Consider the following 23,502-nt stretch of genomic DNA (forward strand, 5'->3'; position numbering starts at 1 on the left):
TTTGTTTATAGCCCGGGTTATCGACCTTTCCGGTTTTCATATCAGAAATAAAACCTTCAAAACACCCCTTACCCACCCTATCACTAGGCGAATATAGCGTAAATTTCATTATTTCAGCTGTCGCAGTGACATAATCAATGGCTTCAACTTCTTGCGTTCCAATATACAAACGAATACGATCAAACATTTTCCAGAAGAAATCATTTATGAGTGTAGCGTTTGTGTTATTCCCCGCTTTGGTGAATTTAAATTTACATAACAAGAAACTATCGGCTGGGTTCAAGTAAGTTTGTTGATTATTTATCTCAAAACTTTTTGTTCCGGTCGTATTCCAATCTGTTCCTGTTACGGCATTTACCTTGTAATAATCTTCTTTTTTAGTTGAGTTTGAGATGATAATCGTATGGTCCAAATCATAAATAGAATCAATTGCCTCCATTCTTTTTATATACAAACAACAACATGCATTTTAAGGCCATTTTCCCTGCTAGAGCAGGGGGTTAGCCTTGCGGGCCCCATGACAATCTTCTCCAGTTTGCCCTATTTTCTGCATCTCTCCTTGTTAACCCCCTTGCCCGCATTTCATCTTCGACCATCTTTAGGCAAGTCTTTCTCGGTCTTCCCCGTCCTCTACTTCCTTCTACATTCATTTCCATCACTCTTCTCAACCAGTCACTTTCATCCTTCCTCAACACATGACAAAACCATCTCAACCTGTTTCTCTTCACAGCATCAATCACAGGCTCGATTCCCATCATCTTTCGCAATTCATCATTTGTCTTCCTCTCTCTCAACGATACTCCGCACATCCACCGAACCATTCGCATTTCCACCCTTTCCAGCCTTCGTTGCTGCTCTACGTTCATTACCCATGTCTCGCTCCCATAAATCGTAACACTTCTCACACATGCAGCATGCACCTTTCCCTTCAGCTTCAACGACACTCCCCACCTCATCAGCACGCCACTCAGTTCCCAAAACTTCTTCCATGCACATCTCACTCGAGCCGCCGTTGCCGAGTCTGATCCACCTTCTCCATTCGGCATGTCCCCGAGGTAGCAAAATGTTTTCACACCTTCCAGCTTCACGCCGTCTCCAACATCTAACTCAACATTTCCTCCATCTGCAGCTCCCTCTGTGCACACCTTACATTTGAATGTAGCTGCCACACTGGTTAATGATTCTCTCAGACCACTACATTTTTAATGAACCCACTCAGGGCACATTGTACATTGAATGGAGTTCACTCCGACACCCTTCCTGCACACAGCACATGGCCAATTCCCAGTTCTTTCCACCTCACCACATGCTTTGCCACTTGACATCACCTTTGTCTTTCCGATATTCACCTTCAGACCTTTTGTCTCCATACATTATTTTTATATAACAATAAAAAATATAATAAATAAATTTATTATATTTACGTGTGATACTAATAAAATATTTAAAACTTTTGAAACCCCGACCCAAGTACTTCAATTATTCTTTGTCGTTCTTGTGGAGTTAGTTCAGTTTTACCTTTTCTAACTTCTTTGATCGCTTGAAATTTATGAGACTCCTTTTGAGCGTCTTTTATACTCTTTACAGCACCTGCTACATTTCCCACGGCAGAAGCGGTTGAACCAATTAGGTCTTTATGTTTAAAAATAGTTGAAACGATACCCATTGGCGTATCAATTAGCCCATCTCCTTTATTTCTAAATTGATCTCCTACACCACGTTCTCTCGTAGGCTTATAGTATACTCTCCCAAGAAACATACCTTCCCCCTTATAGTATGGTGAAAGATACATACCTTGGCCCTTATAGTGCGGTGAAAGATACATACCTTCCCCAATCCCATTCCCAGCTGTTTTACTAACACCTTTCGTATCTTTTGTAACGACTTTATATTTTCTTAACTCATGTTTTCTTACAACAACCATCTTGTTTTTATTCTAACAACAACAACACAACATGCATTTTAAAGGCAATTTTCCCGACTGGAGCGGGGGTTAGCCTTGCAGTCCCCATGACAATCTTCTCCATTTTGCCCTATTTTCTGCATCTCTCCTTGTTAACCCCCTTGCCCGCATTTCTTCTTCCACCATCTTTAGCCAAGTCTTTCTCGGTCTTCCCCATCCTCGACTTCCTTCGACATTCATTTCCATCACTCTTCTCAACCAGTCACTTTCATCCTTCCACAACACATGACCAAACCATCTCAACCTGTTCCTCTTCACAGCATCAATCACAGGCTCTATTCCCATCATCTTTCGCAATTCATCATTTGTCTTCCTCTCTCTCAACGATACTCCGCACATCCGTCGAACCATTCGCATTTCCACCCTTTCCAACCTTCGTTGCTGCTCTACGTTCATTACCCATGTCTCGCTCCCATAAATCATAACACTTCTCACACATGCAGCATACACCTTTCCCTTCAACTTCAACGACACTCCCCTCATCATCAGCACGCCACTCAGTTCCCGAAACTTCTTCCATGCACATCTCACTCTAGCAACCGTTGCCGAGTCTGATCCACCTTCTCCATTCAGCACGTCTCCGAAGTAGCAAAATGTTTTTCACACCTTCCAGCTTCACGCCGTCTCCAAGATCCAACTCAACATTTCCTCCATCTGCAGCTCCCTCTGTGCACACCTTACATTTGAATGTTGCTGCCACACTGGTTAATGACCCTCTCAGACCACTACATTTTTGATGAACCCACTCAGCGCACATTGTACATTGAATGGAGTTCACTCCGACACCCTTCCTACACACAGCACAGGGCCACTTCCCAGTTCTTTCCACCTCACCACATCCTTTACGACTTGCCATCACCTTCGTCTTTCCGATATTCACCTTCAGACCTTTTGTCTCCACATATTCCTTCCACTTGTTCATCTTTTCCTTCAGTCCATCCATACTTTCCGCAATCAACACCAGATCATCTGCATACAACAACTCCCACGGTAAACCCTCCTTTACGTTCTGAGCCAACACCTCCATCACAGCTACAAATAGTAGTGGACTTAGTACCGACCCCTAATGCACTCCCACCTTCACCTCAAACTCACCACTGTTCCCGTCCTTCGTCCTTACAGCTGCGCGCGCTCTTTTGTACATTGCCATCACTACTCTGATCAACCATTCCTCCACTCCTAACTTCCTCAATGCCCATGTCAATACTTTGCGTGGAACCCTATCGAATGCTTTTTCCAGATCAACAAACCCAAGAAACAACTTCTTCCTCTTCTCCATGTACTTCTTCTGCAACTGCCTCACAATGAAAAGCGCGTCTGTCGTTCCTCTTCCTGGCATAAATCCAAACTGCATTTCGTCGATCTTCACTTTCTTCCTTATCCTCCTCTCCAACACCCTTTCCAATACCTTCATTCCATGCTCCAATAACTTTATCGCTCGGTACGAGCCACACTCCAGAGGGTCACCTTTCCCCTTGGAAAGAGGGACAAGGGGACTCAGTTCCCAATCCACTGGAATGCGGCCTTCTTTCACCACGAGATTACAGATCTCTGTCATTCTCTTCACACCCCAATTTCCTGCTGCATCCAACATATCTCCCACAACTCCCGTTGGCCCTCCCGCTTTTCTACCCTTCATTGCTTTTATCGCTTCCTCAACTTCCTTCTCAGTTATCTTCTCTGCCGGTCCTAAAACTGGGTTACTCTCTATGTTGCCATGCCATTCATTCTCTGTATTCAACAGCATTTCCATATATCTTTTCCATCTTCCTTTAATTCCATCTGGGTCGACAACGATTTGACCCACTTCATCCTTCAAGCAACTCACCCCCCATCACATCACACCTCTCTTTCGCTATCTGCTTTGCAATCCTGAATACAACTTTCTGACCCTCTTCCGAATCCAAGCGTTCTCCGAACATTTTCCTGCATGCCTCCTGCGCCTTTGCTACCTCTTTCTTTGCAGCCTTCCTGGCTGCCTTATAACTTTCATGCTCTGCTGTTTCTGCTCCCGTACCCTTCGCCTTCTGCCACTCCTTGAACTTCTTCCTCTTCTCGTCAATCCTCTTTCCAACTTCATCATCCCACCACCATGTTTCCGAGTTCCTTGGTGGTCCTTTTGTCCATCCACATACCTCACCAACGGCTCCCAACAGACTAGCTTTCATTGACATCCAACCACTTTCAAGCTCAACCACATCATCCTCGACCCAAACTCAGCCTCTCTTTTAATGCCTCCCTTACTGTCACCTCTTTCAACCTCCACATCTTCATTCTCGGTTGGTACTTAACCCGCCGAGCTCTCCGCGCACCTTTCACCCTTATGTCGCAGACAACCAAGTGGTGCTGTGAAACAGCCTCCTCCCCCGGGATCACCTTTGTGTCCTGGAGGTGCCCCCTATCTCGCCGACGCACCAACAGGTAGTCAACGGTTGTCGTCGAACCACCTGACGTGTATGTAACAAGCTTATTATCCTCTTTCTGGAACTGAGTATTACAAATCAACAACTCAGCTCCATCAGCAAACTCCAAAATCCTTTCACCTTCTCCATTTCTCACACCATATCCGTAACCCCCATGAACTCCCTCAAAACCGTCCATACTCCTTCCCACATGTCCATTTAGGTCTCCTCCTACCACAACAACTTCCTCATCTTTCACGTTTTCCATCAGCTTCTCTATCGCACACTAGAACTTGTCCTTCTCTTCATCGCTTCGACCAACCTGCGGAGCATATCCCGAGATGACGTTCACCAAGAGCTTTCCAAACATCATTTTCACCATCATCAACCTATCACTCACTCTCGTCACACTCACCACACTGTCTACAAACTCCTCAGAAAACAGGACACCAACACCATTCTCGCCCTCCAGGCACCCTTGCCACACAAACTTGTATTTCTGTCCCTGCCTACCCTTCACTATTCTCACACCACTTCCCTTCCATCTCGTCTCTTGCACACAACATATGTCCACTCTTCTTCTGACCAATACTTCCACCACTTCTCCTGATCTCCCTGTCATTGTCCCTACATTGCATGTCCCAAACCTCAGAAACCGATCTCCACTTCGGGCTGTACCCTGCCCATATGTAGTTGTAATTGTCATGGTTCTCTTTTTGAGGCAATGTTTTTATGGCCGGATGCCCTTCCTGACGCCAACCCTCTTAGTCGTCTCTTACGACACACAGGGATAGGGTGTACCTATTCTAATCCAGGGTACACACTGGGAAATGTTTAAAACATGGAAATTCTGGGGGGCGAGGGAGGGCGGCGTCAGCATCACGGCTGCGGTTTAAACATATTTAAATAATATTTAAACAAAACCATGAAAAACAATCTGGGAAAAGTCTCTAAGTGAGAACGTGGATTTGAGAAAGCAGGAGCAGAGGTGGAAGAAAAACGAGATATAGGGGGCGGGGCACAAGTCGAGACGAGGAGGAGAGCGAACAAGCATGTGTCCGGGAGGAGAGAAAGAATTAATATAGAATTATTTTTTTGTTGTTGTTGTTGTTGTTGTTTATTTGTTTGTTCTGTTTTCAAAACGCTGGACAAAGGGTAAGATGTTCGTGAGAGGTAAGGGGGAGAAAAGAAAATCAAAGAAACAAGCAAATACTATGAAGGAAATAACCCATATTCACAAAACACTGACGGGGGGGGGGGGGGGGAGGGAGCACTGAGAGACCAGGCCGCGCACGAGGCGTGAACAAAAAAACGACTAATTACACACAAATTTGCAACAACTACAAAACCAAAACCAAATAGAAACACACAATAACACATACACAACAAAATACCCAGCGGAAATTTGACAAAGACACGAACGGGAAAACACTCAAACTTTGATGCCGTGGAGAGATCGAAGCAAGCCTCATCGCTCGAGGGACCGGAAGTCGGAAGTCTTCACAGATGCCATCTTGTTTTTATTCTAAGTAGAATAAAAAACTTTTAGCATTTTAGTTTAAATTTTTTCAATTTATCCACTTTTCTCTTTCGTTCTCGGCGTGAATAATTAGTGTCTGGCAGTCAAAACAATTTTTCAAAACATAATTTATCTTTCATTGAAAATTGACGGAATTAAAATTTCTCCGCTCGACGTTAACATAACCTCTCCTCTTTCCCGAGTAAATACAAGACCTATTTTGCAAACGCTAACTCTTGGTAAGTTTTCTTTTTATCTTGATCACTCGTGTTAAAACTACATTCTAGAAAAAACAGTTGGGTGTTCATTTATTAATTCGTTTATAGTTATTATATAATTTTTACAATTATTTGTTGAAGAACTTCGGATAGCTGATCTACAGTTGATTGTTAAAGAACTTCACGTAGGTGAATTCTGATGGATATAATTTCACCATTGAAAGAAACCATACGGTGATCCTGATCGGTTATCTTAAAATTTACTTTAGAAATGTTTTTTCCTGACATGGACAAATCGGTGAGATTCTTTGTCTCCATATTGAATTTATAACCTAATGGAGTTGATTAAGCGCTGAATGAAAATATTGTATTTGTTTTTACTCCATCGTCATAAGCACCATCAACCAAATCACAGTGAATTAATATTGAATTTATGCCTGAGGATATGTCAACGACATTATCACTGACAAACGTATTATTATCCTCAAGCTTTTTTGCAGAAAAACCTAACATCTCGCGGAATGAATTAGTAATTGTGAAATCTATTTTATAATTCTTTTCAAGTCTAATAGTTGATTTTGATGTATGTTTTTGAGTATCTATTTGTATCACCTTGTTCGTTCATTTCACATGAAATTTCTGTGTGTGTGTGTGTGTGTGTGTGTGTGTGTGTGTGTGTGTGTGTGTGTGTGTGCGTGTGTGTGTGTGCGTGTGTGTGTGTGTGTGTGTGTGTGTGTGTGTGTGTGTGTGTGTGTGTGTGTGTGTGTGTGTGTGTAATGTTACCGATAGACTCCGAAACGGAGAGACTCACGTGCTTCATATTTGGCATAGACATGGCCATTGAGCCTGGGACGAACATGGCCGAGACAATATTTGACGAGATCCATATTTTTTTATTCATATTTACCTCAGCGCATTTCAGCGAAGTACCCGCTAATCTCAGCCAGTGCGAGCAGCTCGCCGATTCACTCAGAGCGATCACGTGATGTTCGATCCCATCACACGTCACACGTTTGTACGTAATTCAGGGCGAAAAGCCATTGCGTTTTTTCACCTTTCTGCGATCGTGTTTTGTGTCGATTTTGTGCGATATGAATTACATTTTAATTCATATTTCGTGTTTACGAATTCGAATACAAAGGATTTCCCCTTTCCCCTTTCCCCTTTCGATTTCGAATACGAATCGAATACGAGCTTGAGTCGAGAGGGCGAATGAACGGATTGGGAATGTGCGGGTCTCCCTTCCCCCGCCCGGCAACGCCGGTACTGGAGGGCGTGGGTCACAGGATCGGTGAGTCTCCAAAATCCACTTCGTGCTCTTTCAAAGATGCAGGACGATGTCGCGATTGTTGTGCTGCTCTCCCGACCATGAGAACTGCAACGTCATTGTTGACTGGCCCTCCCCTTCCCTCCCCCCGCCTCCCCCTCCCTTCCCCCTCCGTCCTCCCCCTCCCTCCCCCCTACCCCTCTCCACCCGCCCCCCTCCCCCCTCCCATCCCTCACCCCCCCCTCCCCCCTCCGTCCTCCCCCTCCGTCCTCCCCCTCCTCCACCCGCCCCCTCCCCCCTCCCCCCTCCCATCCCTCACCCCCCCCCTCCCCTCCACTCTCCCCCCCCTCCCCCCCCCCACTCCCACCCTCCCATCCCTCACCCTCCCCCCTTCCCCCTCCCATCCCTCACCCTCCCCCTCCCCCCCTCTTTTCCCCTCTCCCCCTCCCCTCCCCCCTCTTCTCCACCTCTCCCCCTCTTCTCCCCTCCCCCCCCCCCCCCTCTTCTCCCCTCCCCCCCCCCCCCCCTCTTCTCCCCTCCTCCCCGTTCCCCTCCCCCTCCCCGGTCCCCTCCCCTCCCCTCCCTCCCTCCCCCGCCCGGCAATGCCGGGTACTTCTGCTAGTCTTCAATATTGTGCTCATTTAGTTCGTGTTTAGTTCGTGTTGAAGCTTAAATAACCCAATTATATCTTCTTTTTGAAGACCCGCATTAAAACCTTGTGATAGTAGTTGGTACTCTGTGGCTGAAAACTTGACTTTGTGAAAATTATTAAATTTTCATAATCTTAAAATTTTTTGGAGTAAGGAGCATCTTAAAAAGCAAACAGGTTTTTCCACATCCGCTTGAACCGACTATTAGACATCTTCATGAATTTGGGAGGTTCTTATGATTATTCAATTTCATTTTACTTTCCCAAACGGGTAAAAAATCATCCATTTTATATAAGGCTGAAAATATATAATGGGTAATCATTCATCCTGCGTGTTGTTATCTCTATTTGTATTATATTTATATATACATATTAGAACCTGGTGTTGGGCTAGCGGCAAGGGTGCCAGCTTAGGATCCTAGGATCCTGGGTTCGAATCCCGGTCGATCGCTGAATTAACGCCAGGGGGGTTGACTCAGCCTGTCATCCTTCCGAGGTCGGCTAATTGAGTACCAGTTCACGAGTAATTCCCCTGCTTATCGTAAAAAGGCGACAAAAAGGGTTGGTGGCAGGAAGGGCATCCGGCCGTAAAACATTGCTTCAAAAAGGGGACCAAAAAAAAAAAAAAAAAAAACAACAACCATGGTCCCCAAAAAGGCCAACCCCCGCTTTGCGGGGAAAAATGGCCTCTAAAAGTGGTTTTTTTTATACATATTAGAAGCGATTCAACGAACCGTCTAATTGTGTTAAATATACGTATCTTGAAATATTGGGGGGGGGGGGGGGTGGGGGTGGGGGGGGGTGGGGGGGTGGGGTGGGGTGGCGTTGGGGGGGGGGGGGGGGGTTACCCGGCCTGGTCTGGAACCTACCATATACATCTACTGTTGAGCCACTACATAACGTATTCATCCATTTCAATCATAAGTGGGCAGCAAATTCCAATGATTGATACGTTGTTGCAGTCAGTCACATTGTCTGAAGGCTAAAGTGCACGCCAGAAACAAACTGAAATGTTACAATAATCCAATGCCTTCAACAGATGGACGAACACATACTGATCATCTGTTCCAAAAAACTTCACAAAGTAGACAGGTTTCCCCTTTGGCTTCTTCAACTCCTTTGGAGACTTCACAATCTGCAAACAGAGCAAACAAAATAAGTAGCCTCAAGATTGCGGATATCACCACAAAAGGCAATTCATTTTGGCAACATCATTGCCCTTGCTGTTTGTGAAGTTTGTTACTTTGGGTGGCATCACGGTTTGCACAAGCAAGACACGACATCGTGCAATGGACAGGGGGGGGTACAACGTCTGGGAACGGACAGGGGTGGCACACGATGCTGGAGAACGGACAGGGGTGGTACGATGAGGGAGGACGGACAGGGGTGGTACGGTGCTGGAGAACGGACAGGGGTGGAATGATGCTGGAGAACGGACAGGGGTGGTACGATGCTGGAGAACGGACAGGGGTGGTACGATGAGGGAGGACGGACAGGGGTGGTACGGTGCTGGAGAACGGACAGGGGTGGAATGATGCTGGAGAACGGACAGGGGTGGTACGATGCTGGAGAACGGACAGGGGTGGTACGATGCTGGAGAACGGACAGGGGTGGTATGATGCTGGAGAACGGACAGGGGTGGTACGATGCTGGAGAACGGACAGGGGTGGTACGATGCTGGAGAACGGACAGTGGTGGTACGATGCTGGAGAACTGACATGGGTGGTACGATGCTGGAGAACGGACAGGGGTGGACCGATGCTGGAGAACGGACAGTGGTGGTGCGATGCTGGAGAACGGACAGGGGTGATACGATGCTGGAGAACGGACAGGGGTGGCACGATGCTGGAGAACGGACAGGGGTGGCACGATGCTGGAGAACGGACAGGGGTGGTACGATGCTGGAGAACGGACAGGGGTGGCACGATGCTGGAGAACGGACAGGGGTGGCACGATGCTGGAGAACGGACAGGGGTGGTACGATGCTGGAGAATGGACAGGGGTGGCACGATGCTGGAGAACGGACAGGGGTGGTACGATGCTGGCGAACGGACAGGGGTGGCACGATGCTGGAGAACGGACAGGGGTGGCACGATGCTGGAGAACAGATAGGTGGGAACTTCGCCTAGGAATGCACAGAGGGGTACAGCGCTGTGGAACAGATGGGGGGGGGGGGGGGGGTGGGTAAGAGGGGATCGATGTCGGGGGGGGGGGCAGCGCTGGACAGCCCACAGTGCACGGCTCGACTACGTGCGGCACGTTATGAATATTTTGGGTGTATGCACATGCACGCACACACAAATATATACATTGTGCACACGCACACAGTCCGCGCGTGCACGCACGCACACACACACCTCTATCTATATACATATAAATATATACAAAGTGTGCATGCGCACACACACATATATAGTGCGCACGCTCAAACGCGTCCGTGCACACACACACACACACACACACACACACACACACACACACACACACACACACACACACACACACACACACACACACACACACACACACACACACACACACACACACACACACACACACACACACACACACAATATTCACGGCCAAGCTGATGATTTTTAACTCGGTATCAATCGATTGTTGCGCGATTTAAACAATCGCACTTTCACTCTCAAACACCTAACATGACGGTAAATGGGGGTGACGGCTGGGTGTGTGGGGGGTGACGGGATGTGTGTGGGAGTGACGGGATGTGTGTGGGGGTGACGGGATGTGTGTGGGGGTGACGGGATGTGTGTGGGGGTTACGGGATGTGTGTGGGGGTGACGGGATGTGTGGGGGTGACGGGATGTGTGTGGGGGTGACGGGTTGTGTGTGGGGGTGACGGGTTGTGTGTGGGGGTGACGGGTTGTGTGTGGGGGTGACGGGTTGTGTGTGGGGGTGACGGGATGCGTGTGGGGGTGACGGGTTGCGTGTGGGGGTGACGGATGGCGTGTGGGGGTGACGGATGGCGTGTGGGGGTGACGGGTTGCGTGTGGGGGTGACGGGTTGCGTGTGGGGGGTGACGGGATGCGTGTGGGGGTGACGGGATGCGTGTGGGGGTGACGGGATGCGTGTGGGGGTGACGGGATGCGTGTGGGGGTGACGGGATGCGTGTGGGGGTGACGGGTTGCGTGTGGGGGTGACGGGTTGCGTGTGGGGGTGACGGGTTGCGTGTGGGGGTGACGGGTTGCGTGTGGGGGTGACGGGTTGCGTGTGGGGGTGACGGGTTGCGTGTGGGGGTGACGGGTTGCGTGTGACTGGTTGCGTGTGGGGGTGACGGGTTGCGTGGGGGGGTGACGGGTTGTGTGTGGGGGTGACGGGTTGTGTGGGGGGGTGACGAGTTGTGTGGGGGGGTGACGAGTTGTGTGAGGGGGTGACGGGTTGTGTGGGGGGGGTGACGGGTTGTGTGTGGGGGTGACGGGTTGCGTGTGGGGGGTGACGGGTTGCGTGTGGGGGTGACGGGTTGCGTGTGGGGGTGACGGGTTGCGTGTGGGGGTGACGGGTTGCGTGTGGGGGTGCCGGGTTGTGTGTGGGGGTGCCGGGTTGTGTGTGGGGGTGACGGTTATACTTATCGACAAACAGGAATACGTTTCAGGTAAACACTAAACAGTCAAAATCGCACCTTTCCTGGCCAAGGAGGATATTTCCCCATCTTCCCCCTGAAAGAGAAACACGTGTTAGAAAGATCGTTCACACAGACGTTGCGTACAACGTTCCAAACAAATCTCCATCAAATGGCGAATTATATTCACCAGACCAAATCCCCGATCTTGAAATGCGCCATTTTTCCAAGCACTCGACGGTCACGTGTCCCAACGGTTCTCATTGTTTCACCATTTTGAGACGCTTCCTCACCTTTCCATGTCCTGAGGTGTCCACGAAGGTGATTGATTTGTAAAACGGTTTTTATTTCAGTTGTGGAGGAGACGACGAATAATCGATTTAAAAGGCGAGAGTTCAGCCCAGCTGAGTGATGCCATCAATACACCTCAAATGATTCGGAAAAGGATCAGAAATTGTCAAAGTGGACGAATCAATCATTCTGAAGGAAATGAAATGTCAAACAAGAGTTTATGAAACTGAGGATCTAAAGAACACAAGAAAAGTCAAAATTAAGGTAATTACGTCACTTCCGGTTTTGGAAAGAGCCGATGGGAAAAATATATTGGACGTGCAGGTACTGGTACACAGAGGCACGCACACTCGCACAGGCACGCACAGTTACAAACAGGTACTGACAATGACATGTACACACAAGTACGTACAATTACAGAATGTAACATCTTTTCGGGGCTGCCAAATCCCCGATCAACAATAGAGGAGGCCCGACTCAACAATCCAGGAGGACCGACTCAACATTCAAGGAGGACCGACTCAACCATCGAGGACCGACTCAACAATCGAGGAGGACCGACTCAACAATCGAGGAGGACCGACTCAACAATCGAGGAGGACCGACTCAACAATCCAGGAGGACCGACTCAACAATCCAGGAGGACCGACTCAACAATCCAGGAGGACCGACTCAACAATCGAGAAGGACCGACTCAACAATCCAGGAGGACCGACAACAATCGAGGAGGACCGACTCAACGATCCAGGAGGACCGACTCAACGATCCAGGAGGACCGACTCAACAATCCAGGAGGACCGACTCAACAATCCAGGAGGACCGACTCAACAATCGAGGAGGACCGACTCAACAATCCAGGAGGACCGACCCAACAATCTAAGAGGACCAACTCAACAATCGTGGAGGACCGACAACAATCGTGGAGGACAGACTCAACGATCGAGGAGGACCGGCTCCACACTCGACGGGGACCGGCTTCTCAATCGAGGTGGACCGGCTCCACAATCGAGGAGTGTGTGTGTGTGTGTGTGTGTGTGTGTGTGTGTGTGTGTGTGTGTGTGTGTGTGTGTGTGTGTGTGTGTGTGTGTGTGTGTGTGTGTGTGTGTGCAGGGGAGTTAGAGAAGAGAAGGAGGGGAGAATATGAAAGAAGGAGTGGGAGGTGGAGACAGAAGAGGAGGAGGCTGAGAGGACAAGGAGGAGGAGGAGGAGGAGGAGGAGGAGGCTGGATGGGGAGGAATTGATTGGGGAGGGTCAGAGTTGTGGGGTGTTTATGTTTGGGGAGGTTCGAGAGGGGGAGGAGGAGGAGGAGGAGGAGGAGAATTGGTGATATTTGGGGAAGATCGGGGGGGGGGGAGTGTTGGTGATATTTGGGGAAGATCGGGGGGGGGGAGTGTTGGTGATATTTGGGGAAGATCGGGGGGGGGTGTTGGTGATATTTGGGGAGGATCGGGAGGGGGAGGGGTGTTGATGATGTTTGGTGAGGTTCAAGAGGAGGGAGCGGGTGTTGGTGATGTTTGGGGAAGATCGGGAGGAGGGGAGGAGGGTTGGTGATGTTTGGGGAAGATCGGGAGGGGGGGGTGGGTTGGTGATGTTTGGGGAAGATCGGGAGGAGGGGAGGAGGGTTGGTGATGTTTGGGGAAGATCGGGAGGGGAAGTGGGTTGGTGATGTTTGGGGAAGATCGGGAGGAGGGGAGGAGGGTTGGTGATGTTTGGGGAAGATCGGGAGGGGAAGTGGGTTGGTGATGTTTGGGGAAGATCGAGAGGGGAAGTGAGTTGGTGATGTTTGGGGAAGATCGGGAGGAGGGGAGGAGGGTTGGTGATGTTTGGGGAAGATCGGGAGGGGAAGTGGGTTGGTGATGTTTGGGGAAGATCGAGAGGGGAAGTGAGTTGGTGATGTTTGGGGAAGATCGGGAGGGGAGGAGGGTTGCTGATGTTTGGGGAAGATCGGGAGGGGAGGAGGATTGGTGAGGTTTCAGGAAGATCAGGAGGGGGGGGAGGGTTGGTGAGGTTTGAGGAAGATCAGAAGGGGGGAGGAGGGTTGGTGATGTTTGGGGAAGATCGGGAGGAGGGGAGGAGATTTGGTGATGTTTGGGGAAGATCGGGAGGAGGGGAGGTGGGTTGGTGATGTTTGGGGAAGATCAGGGGGGGGAGGGTTGGTGATGTTTGGGGAAGATCAGGGGGGGGGGGAGGGTTGGTGATGTTTGGGGAAGATCGGGGGGGGGAGGGTTGGTGATGTTTGGGGAAGATCGGGAGGGGAAGTGGGTTGGTGATGTTTGGGGAAGATCGGGAGGGGAGGAGGGTTGGTGATGTTTGGGGAAGATCGGGAGGGGAGGAGGGTTGGTGATGTTTGGGGAAGATCGGGAGGGGAGGAGGGTTGGTGATGTTTGGGGATGATCGGGAGGGGAGGTGGGTTGGTGATGTTTGGGGAAGATCGGGAGGGGAGGAGGATTGGTGATGTTTGGGGAAGATCGGGAGGGGAAGTGGGTTGGTGATGTTTGGGGAAGATCGGGAGGGGAGGAGGATTGGTGATGTTTGGGGAAGATCGGGAGGGGAAGTGGGTTGGTGATGTTTGGGGAAGATCGGGAGGGGAGGAGGGTTGGTGATGTTTGGGGAAGATCGGGAGGGGAGGTGGGTTGGTGATGTTTGGGGAAGATCGGGAGGGGAGGAGGATTGGTGATGTTTGGGGAAGATCGGGAGGGGAAGTGGGTTGGTGATGTTTGGGGAAGATCGGGAGGGGAGGAGGGTTGGTGATGTTTGGGGAAGATCGGGAGGGGGGGAAGATCGGGAGGGGGAGTGGGTTGGTGATGTTTGGGGAAGATCGGGAGGGGGGGGTGGGTTGGTGATGTTTGGGGAAGATCTTGAGGGGAGGAGGGTTGGTGATGTTTGGGGAAGATCGGGAGGGGAGGAGGATTGGTGATGTTTGGGGAAGATCAGGAGGGGAGGAGGGTTGGTGATGTTTGGGGAAGATCGGGAGGGGGGGAAGATCGGGAGGGGGGGTGGGTTGGTGATGTTTGGGGAAGATCGGGAGGGGGGGGTGGGTTGGTGATGTTTGGGGAAGATCGGGAGGGGAGGAGGGTTGGTGATGTTTGGGGAAGATCGGGAGGGGAGGAGGATTGGTGATGTTTGGGGAAGATCGGGAGGGGAGGAGGATTGGTGATGTTTGGGGAAGCTCGGGAGGGGGGGTGGGTTGGTGATGTTTGGGGAAGATCTTGAGGGGAGGAGGGTTGGTGATGTTTGGGGAAGATCGGGAGGAGGGTAGGAGGGTTGGTGATGTTTGGGGAAGATCGGGAGGGGGGGTGGGTTGGTGATGTTTGGGGAAGATCGGGAGGGGAGGAGGATTGGTGATGTTTGGGGAAGCTCGGGAGGGGGGGTGGGTTGGTGATGTTTGGGGAAGCCCGGGAGGGGGGGTGGGTTGGTGATGTTTGGGGAAGCTCGGGAGGGGGGGTGGGTTGGTGATGTTTGGGGAAGCTCGGGAGGGGGGGTGGGTTGGTGATGTTTGGGGAAGCTCGGGAGGGGGGGTGGGTTGGTGATGTTTGGGGAAGCTCGGAGGGGGGGTGGGTTGGTGATGTTTGGGGAAGCTCGGGAGGGGGGGTGGGTTGGTGATGTTTGGGGAAGATCTTGAGGGGAGGAGGGTTGGTGATGTTTGGGGAAGATCGGGAGGGGGGGTGGGTTGGTGATGTTTGGGGAAGATCGGGAGGGGAGGAGGATTGGTGATGTTTGGGGAAGATCGGGAGGAGGGTAGGAGGGTTGGTGATGTTTGGGGAAGATCGGGAGGGGGGGTGGGTTGGTGATGTTTGGGGAAGCTCGGGAGGGGGGGTGGGTTGGTGATGTTTGGGGAAGCTCGGGAGGGGGGGTGGGTTGGTGATGTTTGGGGAAGCTCGGGAGGGGGGGTGGGTTGGTGATGTTTGGGGAAGCTCGGGAGTGGGGGTGGGTTGGTGATGTTTGGGGAAGATCTTGAGGGGAGGAGGGTTGGTGATGTTTGGGGAAGATCTTGAGGGGAGGAGGGTTGGTGATGTTTGGGGAAGATCGGGAGGGGAGGAGGATTGGTGATGTTTGGGGAAGATCGGGAGGGGAGGAGGATTGGTGATGTTTGGGGAAGCTCGGGAGGGGGGGTGGGTTGGTGATGTTTGGGGAAGCTCGGGAGGGGGGGTGGGTTGGTGATGTTTGGGGAAGATCTTGAGGGGAGGAGGGTTGGTGATGTTTGGGGAAGATCGGGAGGGGAGGAGGGTTGGTGATGTTTGGGGAAGATCGGGAGTAGGGGAGGAGGGTTGGTGATGTTTGGGGAAGATCGGGAGGGGGGGGGGGTTGGTGATGTTTGGGGAGGATCGGGAGGGGGGAGGCTGGGTTGGTGCAGAGCTGTAGATAGAGAGAGTTTGGCCAACTAAACAAGAGGCGCCATGTTGTTACCCAAGGTCAAGTGCGGTGCATGAACTTACTGCTATTCGGGACGAGTTTATTTTTATGTTCCTGAGTTTCATACATTGTTTAGTCAGTTGCGAATGTGTGGAAGTTGGGATGGATGAGTGGAAGGAGGGATGAATGAGTGGAAGGAAGGATGGATGAGTGGAACTTTGGATGGATGAGTGGAAGTAAGGATAGATGAGTGGAAGATCAATCACTCATCCATCCTTCCTTCCACTCATCCATCCTTCCGCTCATCCATCCCTCCTTCCAGTCATCCATCCCTCCTTCCACTCATCCCTCCTTCCACTCATCATCCATCCTTCATTCAAACGGCAATCCTCCATCCTTCCTTCTACTCATCCATCCCTCCTTCCACTCCTCCATCCCTCCTTCCAGTCATCCATCCTTCCTTTCTTTCTTCCACTCATCCATCCCAAATTCCACTCATGCATCCCTCCTTCCCCTCATCCATCCCAACTCCCACTCATCATCCATCCTTCCACTCCTCCATCCCTCCTTCAGTCATCCATCCTTCCTTTCTTCCACTCATCCATCCCAAATTCCACTCATCCATCCCTCCTTCCCCTCATCATTCATCCTTCATTCTACTCATCCATCCCAACTTCCACTCATCATCCAGCCTTCCTTCCACTCATCATTCATCCTTCATTCTACTCATCCATCCCTCCTTCCACTCAACCATCCCCACTTCCACTCCTCCATCCCAACTTCTACTCATCCATCCCTCCTTCCCCTCATCCATCCCTCCTTCCCCTCATCCATGATCCCAACTTCCACTAAGCGAATGCATGCAATGCGATGCGCATTCTGCTAGCTACGGAGGTTGGGTAACAACATGGCGCCTGTGAATCACATGACAGCGCTTAACCAATCATGGGGCAGACCAGTTGAAACCGGGTTGACCGAACTCTCTCTATCTACGGCTCTGGATTGGTGATGTTTGGGGAGGATCGGGAGGGGGGAGGGGAGGTTTGGTGATGTTTGGGGAGGATCGCGAGGAGGGGGTTGGGGGACGATCGGGAGGAGGGGGGAGGGGAGAATCGGTAGGGTGGTTGATGTTGGGGGAGAGTCTATCTCTTAAAATGGAGCAAAAATATATGGTAATGGATGGATGTATTTGTGGCCAAAACCCCTTCTTCTTCCTCATCTGTCATCATACTAAAATACGCTATTTCGTGTCTGTCTGTCTGATGAATTTTTGACCCCAATACATTCCGTCGGTACTTATCCAATCTCAACCAAACTTGACAGGATGACGAAGGGTTACATCCTGAAGGTTGTAGCGCATTCATTTTCCTCACTCCCCAAGGGGGTTTTCTCCCCCGAGCAGGTTTTCCCCGCCATTGCCGTCAATGCGGTTGCATGTTGAGGTGTCTATCAATGTTAAATTAGCTTTATTGTGGCATTTTTCCAAGGCCGCTTCGAATAGTATTATTTAGCATTATATGAATTTTACTCGTACATAGCCCGTCAAAAATGACAGGTTGGAACAGTTTTTGAAAGTGCAGCCACGTGAGCATGCCAAAGTCTGGGCCTAGTGTCAAGTGTGCTTGTATCATTACTCCCGTAAGGGAGTAATGCATTCACTCGTGTCCGTGTGTGTGTGTGTGTGTTCGTGTGTTTGTGAACAAGATATCTGGAAAAGTTCCGAACGGATTTGGATGAAAGTTGGTGGGATGATTGCCCTTGGGATAAGGAAAAATGGATTAGTTTTTGGTGAAGCTCAGGATATTATTCCCGATCCAGGAATTTTTTGAAGGATTTTTTTACCATTGGAAGATAGGGCTTATTTTTTTTAAACATTATCTTCTATATATTCTATATTTAACATCGTGATATGAAAATAGTTTTCATATTTGTTGTAAATGTAGTTTAAACTCGTGGTTATGCGTTAGAGTGGTGTATTTTTTTTTTAGCAGCGTCGTCTTCAATGTTCATTTTTTTTTTCTAATAAAGACATATTCTGTCATTTTAAAACCACCAAAGTGTGTATTAGGTTTCCCCATTTCATAAAATGTATCGGTTGATACGTATAATGCTTTAAAACTGTTTTTTTGTGTTTTTGTTTTTACCTCAGAAGAGATATCAACATTTAGCTCAGCGAATGTCATTCGCGGTGTCAGTATTTGATGAACTTATAAAGACTTAGTTCCAGATTTGTCAATGGCTGAGGTATATTAACAAACGAATAAAACAGATTTGGCAACAATCCAACTTTTTTTTTAAAAGATCGCATATTCACCCAGGGTTGTGAGAGGCTGAAGAAGAAGAAACCTCACATGGGCTTCCCAGACCAAATAAATAATTCTGGTTCTGGCTGCGATTTTCAGGTTCATTACTCCCGCCAGGGAGTAACGCATTCGATTATTCTGGATCCAGGAAAAAATTTTGGCAAAAATTTTTGGAAATTTTTTTGGGAAAGGTTTTTTCTGTTTTACTGCATTAAAGCTTTTATTCTTATTCTTAAATGATGTTTTTCTCCTCTAATTCCGAGATTTATCAAAATAAATTCTCTGACAGTTAGGGCTTACTTTCTTTTTCATTTATTGTTTTGGGGAAAGGGGATGTTAAACAAAACGTATTATTACAACTAAACCCACGGCGGGAGTATGAGTGGCGTTCTAGTTTTTATTTGTTAAACATCCTGCAGACGTAAATGAACACTCGTTTTACTCTGCGCACATTGCACATCATGTGCAGCAAATTTCACCTCTCTGTGCTTTGCATTTATTGTGATTTCAAAAATACCGCTTCTGTACACCGACCTTAAGGCTCAGTTTGCAATCCACCGTCGACAATTCCAAAGTACGAGGCATAATTTCACTTATTTGGGGTGTTTGGAGCCATTTGAAACTGAACATTCTCTGTTCTCTCTGAAATCATTCTCTGAAACATTCTGAAACTGCTCTCCTCAAAATCACCAACGACCTTCTCTCCTCTGACGCTGGCAACCTCAACATTCTCATCCTCCTCGACCTCAGCGCAGCCTTTGACACCATCAATCACACCATCCTCCTCACCCGACTTGAAACCACCTTTAACGTTACCGGCACTGCCCTCTCTTGGATCAAATCATACCTCTCTGACAGACGCCAGTTCTTCTCAATCAATAACTGCAAATCCCCCACTGCTCCCCTCCCCCAAGGTTCAGTTCTTGGCCCCCTCCTCTTCATCCTGTACCTGTCCCCCCTTGGTCACTTAATCCGCCGTCATGGTCTCCAATTCCCCTGCTTCGCCGATGACATCCAGCTTTTCATCTCCACCAAGTCCATCTCCACCGCCACCCACTCTATCCTGACAAACTGCATCACTGAAATAAAATCCTGGCTTCAAATCAACTTCCTCAAACTTAACTATGATGAATCTGAAATAATCATCATTGGCCCAAAAACGCTCACCAAATCCACCCATAACTTTGCCCTCAACATCGACGGTTTCCCAGTATCCACCTCCCCTCACATCCGGAATCTTGGCATCATCTTTGACCAAACCCTCTCCTTCGACAAATACACGAAACAGATCACAAAGACAGCCTTCTTTCACCTGAAAAACATTGCCCGTCTCCGTCCATCCCTCTCCTCCACGGCTGCAGAAACCCTCATCCACACCTTCATCACCTCCTGTCTGGACTACTGCAACAGCCTCCTCTATGGTTCACCCTCAATAATCACCAATAAACTCCAATACATTCAGAACTCCGCTGCCCGTCTACTCACCCATTCCCGGACCCGTGGCCACATCACCCCGTCCTTTACAAGCTTCACTGGCTCCCCATCCCCCAGAGAATCCAGTACAAAATCCTCCTCTTGACCGACAAAGCCCTCCATAACCTGGCCCCATCCTACCTGACTGACCTCTCCAGACACACTCCCACCCGCAACCTCCGCTCTGCTGGTACCAACCTCCTGACCCCCACCCCCCCCCCCCCCATCCGGACCAAATTCAGATCCTGGGGGGACAGGGCCTTCTCCATCGCTGCTCCCACCCTCTGGAACTCACTACCTCACACCATCAGAGACTCCTCACTCACCACATTCAAAACATCACTCAAGACCCACCTGTTCAACACTGCATTCAACATTGAACCCACAGCACTTAACCCCTGAGTATCTCTTCTCCTCATTCCTTTTGCTTTGATAAGTTACCTATTGATTTTTGTTTTTGCACTTTTTTTTGTACTCTGTCAAAGCGCCTTTGGGCTTCTTGAAAAGCGCTATATAAAATAAATGTATTATTATTATTATTATTATTTGAGTCTCTTGTGTCCTTGGGGTCTTTTGTCCTCTGGCTCCTTGGGGTCTTTTGAGTCATTAGAGTATTTTGGGTCATCGATCTGGATCTTTGGGGTATTTAAGGGTCTTTGGGGTATTTTGGGTCTGAGGGGTAATTTGGGGTCCACTGGGTCCTCAGAGTATTTAAGGGGCTCTGGGGTCTTTTCAGTCTTTTGGATTGTTTGGGTCCTTGAGGTCTTTCAGATCTCTCAGGGTCTACGGGGTATTTTGGGTCTTCGGGATTTTTTCGGTCTTCTGGGTCTTTTCAATCTTTTCGGTTTTTGGGTCTTCTTGGTCGTTAAGGGTCTTTTGGGTTTTTTGCGGTCTTCTGGGTCTTTTTGATCCTTTCAGTAACCCGGCTCTTTTAGGTCTTTAAGGTTCTTTGAGTCATTTGGGTCTTCGGGGTCTTCAAGGGTTTTTGTGGTCTTTTGGATCTTTAAGGGTCTTTGTGTCTTTGGGGTATTTGGGGTTTTCAGGGACTTGTCGGCCTTTTAAGTCCTCTGGGTCCTTGGGGTCTTCAGGGTCTTTAAGGGTTTTGGAGTATTTTGGGTCTTCAGGGTATTTTGAGTTTTCGGGGTCTTTTTGAGTCTTCAGGGTCTTTATAGTCTTCATGGCCGTTTGGGTCTTTAAGGATCTTGGGGCCTTTTAGGATTTTTGGTGTTTGGAGTATTTTGGGTCTTTAACAGACCAACTGGACAACCCTCCCATCTACTTTCTGAACAATCCTCTCCAAGAAGTTCTGTCACTCAAGCTTTTGGGTCTCACTATCTGCCATGATCTTTCCTGGGAAAACCACATTTCCAAGCTGGCCTCCAAAGCCAGTCGCCGACTGGGCATCCTCCGTCGTGCAAAGTCCTTCCTTGGCACACCTGAGCTCCTCACCACATACAAGGCTTTCATCCGCAGCTCCATGGAATACTTATCTCCCCTCTGGGCTGGCGCTCCTGCCTCACACCTAGCTCCGCTTCACGCTGTTGAAACCAAAGCTTCAGAATCATTGGAATCTCCCGCAATGAAGCTAACTCCAAGGACCTTTCACTCACTCACCGCAGGCAGGTAGGTGGTCTTTCTGTCTTCTACCGACTCCTCTCCGGCCTTGCTCCCCCAGCTCTATCTGTGCCCTGTCCCCCAAAAATTCCTACAGGTCGCACAAGATCTGCCAGTAACCCTCTTCTGGTGAAATTGCCAAAATCAAGAATCTCTGCTCACCTTCACTTCTTCATTCCTCTTTTCTCCCGCCTCTGGAACAAACTCCCTCACTCTCTTCAATCCCAATCCTCCCTCCAGGTCTTTAAAACAGCTGTTCACCACCATCTCTTATCTACCCCCATCAAAAACTTTGATCTTTTCTACCCTCGCTAATTCACCCCAGACCCACTTTTTTGAAATACCGACTTCTTTCCTGGAAGTCCGAGCAGTGTCCATGTGTTTTATTCTTCTCCCATCCCCACCCCCTTTCCTGTGCCTCCTCTACCCAAGCCCTCTCCCTCTCACAGATCTCCCGATGTCCCTGCTCTCAAATGTTGTACTTGTGTGCTTCCCTCTCTCTCCCCATCTTGTCTCCTGCTCCCTTTATCTTATGTTTTTACGTGTCAGTTTGTCTTTTTGTGATAAATGTTAGCTCTTCCACGAGCTTCGATTTTGTATACAAAACAAAACAAAACCAAAATAAAAAAACAGTCTTTAACAGTCTTCAGTGTCTTCGGGGTCTTCAGGGTATTTTGAGTGTTTGGGGCCTATTGGGTCTTCAGCGTCTTTATGGTATTTGGGGTTTTCGGAGTCTTTGGGGTCTTCTGGGTCCTTGTGGTATTTTGGGTCCTCTGGGTCATATTGGTCCTCGGGATTGTTTGGGTCTTTTAAGTCTTCCGGGTATTTTGGGTGTTTGGGGTCCATTGGGTCTTCTGGGTCCTTGGTCTTTTAACTGGTTGACACACAGTCGTGTTCAAAGATTGCCCCTTAAACCCCCCCCCCCCCCCCCCCACTCAAATCCCTCCTCAAGCACAACTCAAAGCCTTTAAAACCGAGCCTTATGAAGACACACACACACACACACACACACACACACACACACACACACACACACACACACACACACACACACACACACACACACACACACACACACACTGTTCTATATGGTAGATTACAAAACAATATTAATACCAATAATATCCCACCTCCCCAAGGTGTTTTTCCTCCTTGAACAAACGTCGTCAACGTTTATAAATAGCTTATCAATGCGTTTCTGTGGGAGCAACAGACCTACAGCCGGCGATAGCTGGCATTAGACCAAGTTTAAGGAAGCAATTTGTTGATTGTGCCGGCGATAGCTCACTTGCTCTTCACGAAGGATGTGGTGGGATCTTTGACATCCATGAACTAATGTCGGCAGACAGGATGCCCGTTTAATGTCCATCTGAGGGACCTCAATAATAACTGGCATGAAAACTGATAAAATGAAGCACAAAATGGACAAACCAACCCTAACAGATTGGTTTATTATGAGCATGCTATGTCAAGGTGGAAATAAATTATTGCTTTTGTAAATACATAAAACAATGTACAGTTAATTCATATGCACTTTGAAATGTGTACCACAAAAAGAAATTAAAATTAAAATGTACGAATTGTGAACAAAATCCTTTTTTAATATCCATATTTCTTCTACACACAGATTTGCATTTAAAAAAAGAAAACAAAAAGTGTCCCTTAAAGAAAGGCTTCAACTTATTATGGTAAACTTTAAATCATGGTAAACTTCTGTGCCGTTCCATGTGGAGTCCGCAGCGGAAAAGCAGGCTTCACATCAACATGGTCCCGAACTCCCCCGAGGCCCAGAGGCTATGTCCATTGACAATGGCACACACTCACTTTGGCCAACACAGATGCGGGCATCTGCATCACCTTGTACCTG

The 23,502-nt window shown here is 48.9% G+C and overlaps 2 protein-coding genes across 12 annotated transcripts in view; both read right to left on the minus strand.

The window, feature by feature from the left end:
* GLYR1 (glyoxylate reductase 1 homolog) overlaps nucleotides 1-11,906 on the minus strand; it is a 297,703-nt gene extending 285,797 nt beyond the window's left edge. For 2 of the 4 annotated variants that reach the window (XM_078777477.1, XM_078777478.1), the window contains exons 1-3: nucleotides 11,792-11,905; nucleotides 11,662-11,698; nucleotides 9,074-9,153 (exon numbers count right to left, since the gene is read on the minus strand). In XM_078777477.1, the coding sequence (XP_078633603.1) occupies nucleotides 9,074-9,153; nucleotides 11,662-11,698; nucleotides 11,792-11,865 (191 nt within the window). In that variant the 5' untranslated portion in view covers nucleotides 11,866-11,905. Of the gene's footprint in view, nucleotides 1-9,073; nucleotides 9,154-11,661; nucleotides 11,699-11,791 lie in introns of all 4 variants that reach the window. The other 2 variants (XM_078777480.1, XM_078777479.1) reach the window with 2 other exon arrangements.
* An 11,161-nt stretch (nucleotides 11,907-23,067) lies between these two features.
* The window catches only part of TRMT1 (tRNA methyltransferase 1), a 193,448-nt gene continuing 193,013 nt past the window's right edge, over nucleotides 23,068-23,502 (minus strand). For 6 of the 8 annotated variants that reach the window (XM_078777475.1, XM_078777474.1, XM_068117983.2 and 3 more), the window contains one exon: nucleotides 23,068-23,499. In XM_078777475.1, the coding sequence (XP_078633601.1) occupies nucleotides 23,395-23,499 (105 nt within the window). In that variant the 3' untranslated portion in view covers nucleotides 23,068-23,394. The remainder of the gene's footprint in view (nucleotides 23,500-23,502) is intronic. The other 2 variants (XM_068117982.2, XM_078777471.1) reach the window with 1 other exon arrangement.

This window comes from Myxine glutinosa, chromosome 5, assembly GCF_964187855.1.
Source record: "Myxine glutinosa chromosome 5, kmMyxGlut1.1, whole genome shotgun sequence".
NCBI lineage: Eukaryota > Metazoa > Chordata > Myxini > Myxiniformes > Myxinidae > Myxine > Myxine glutinosa.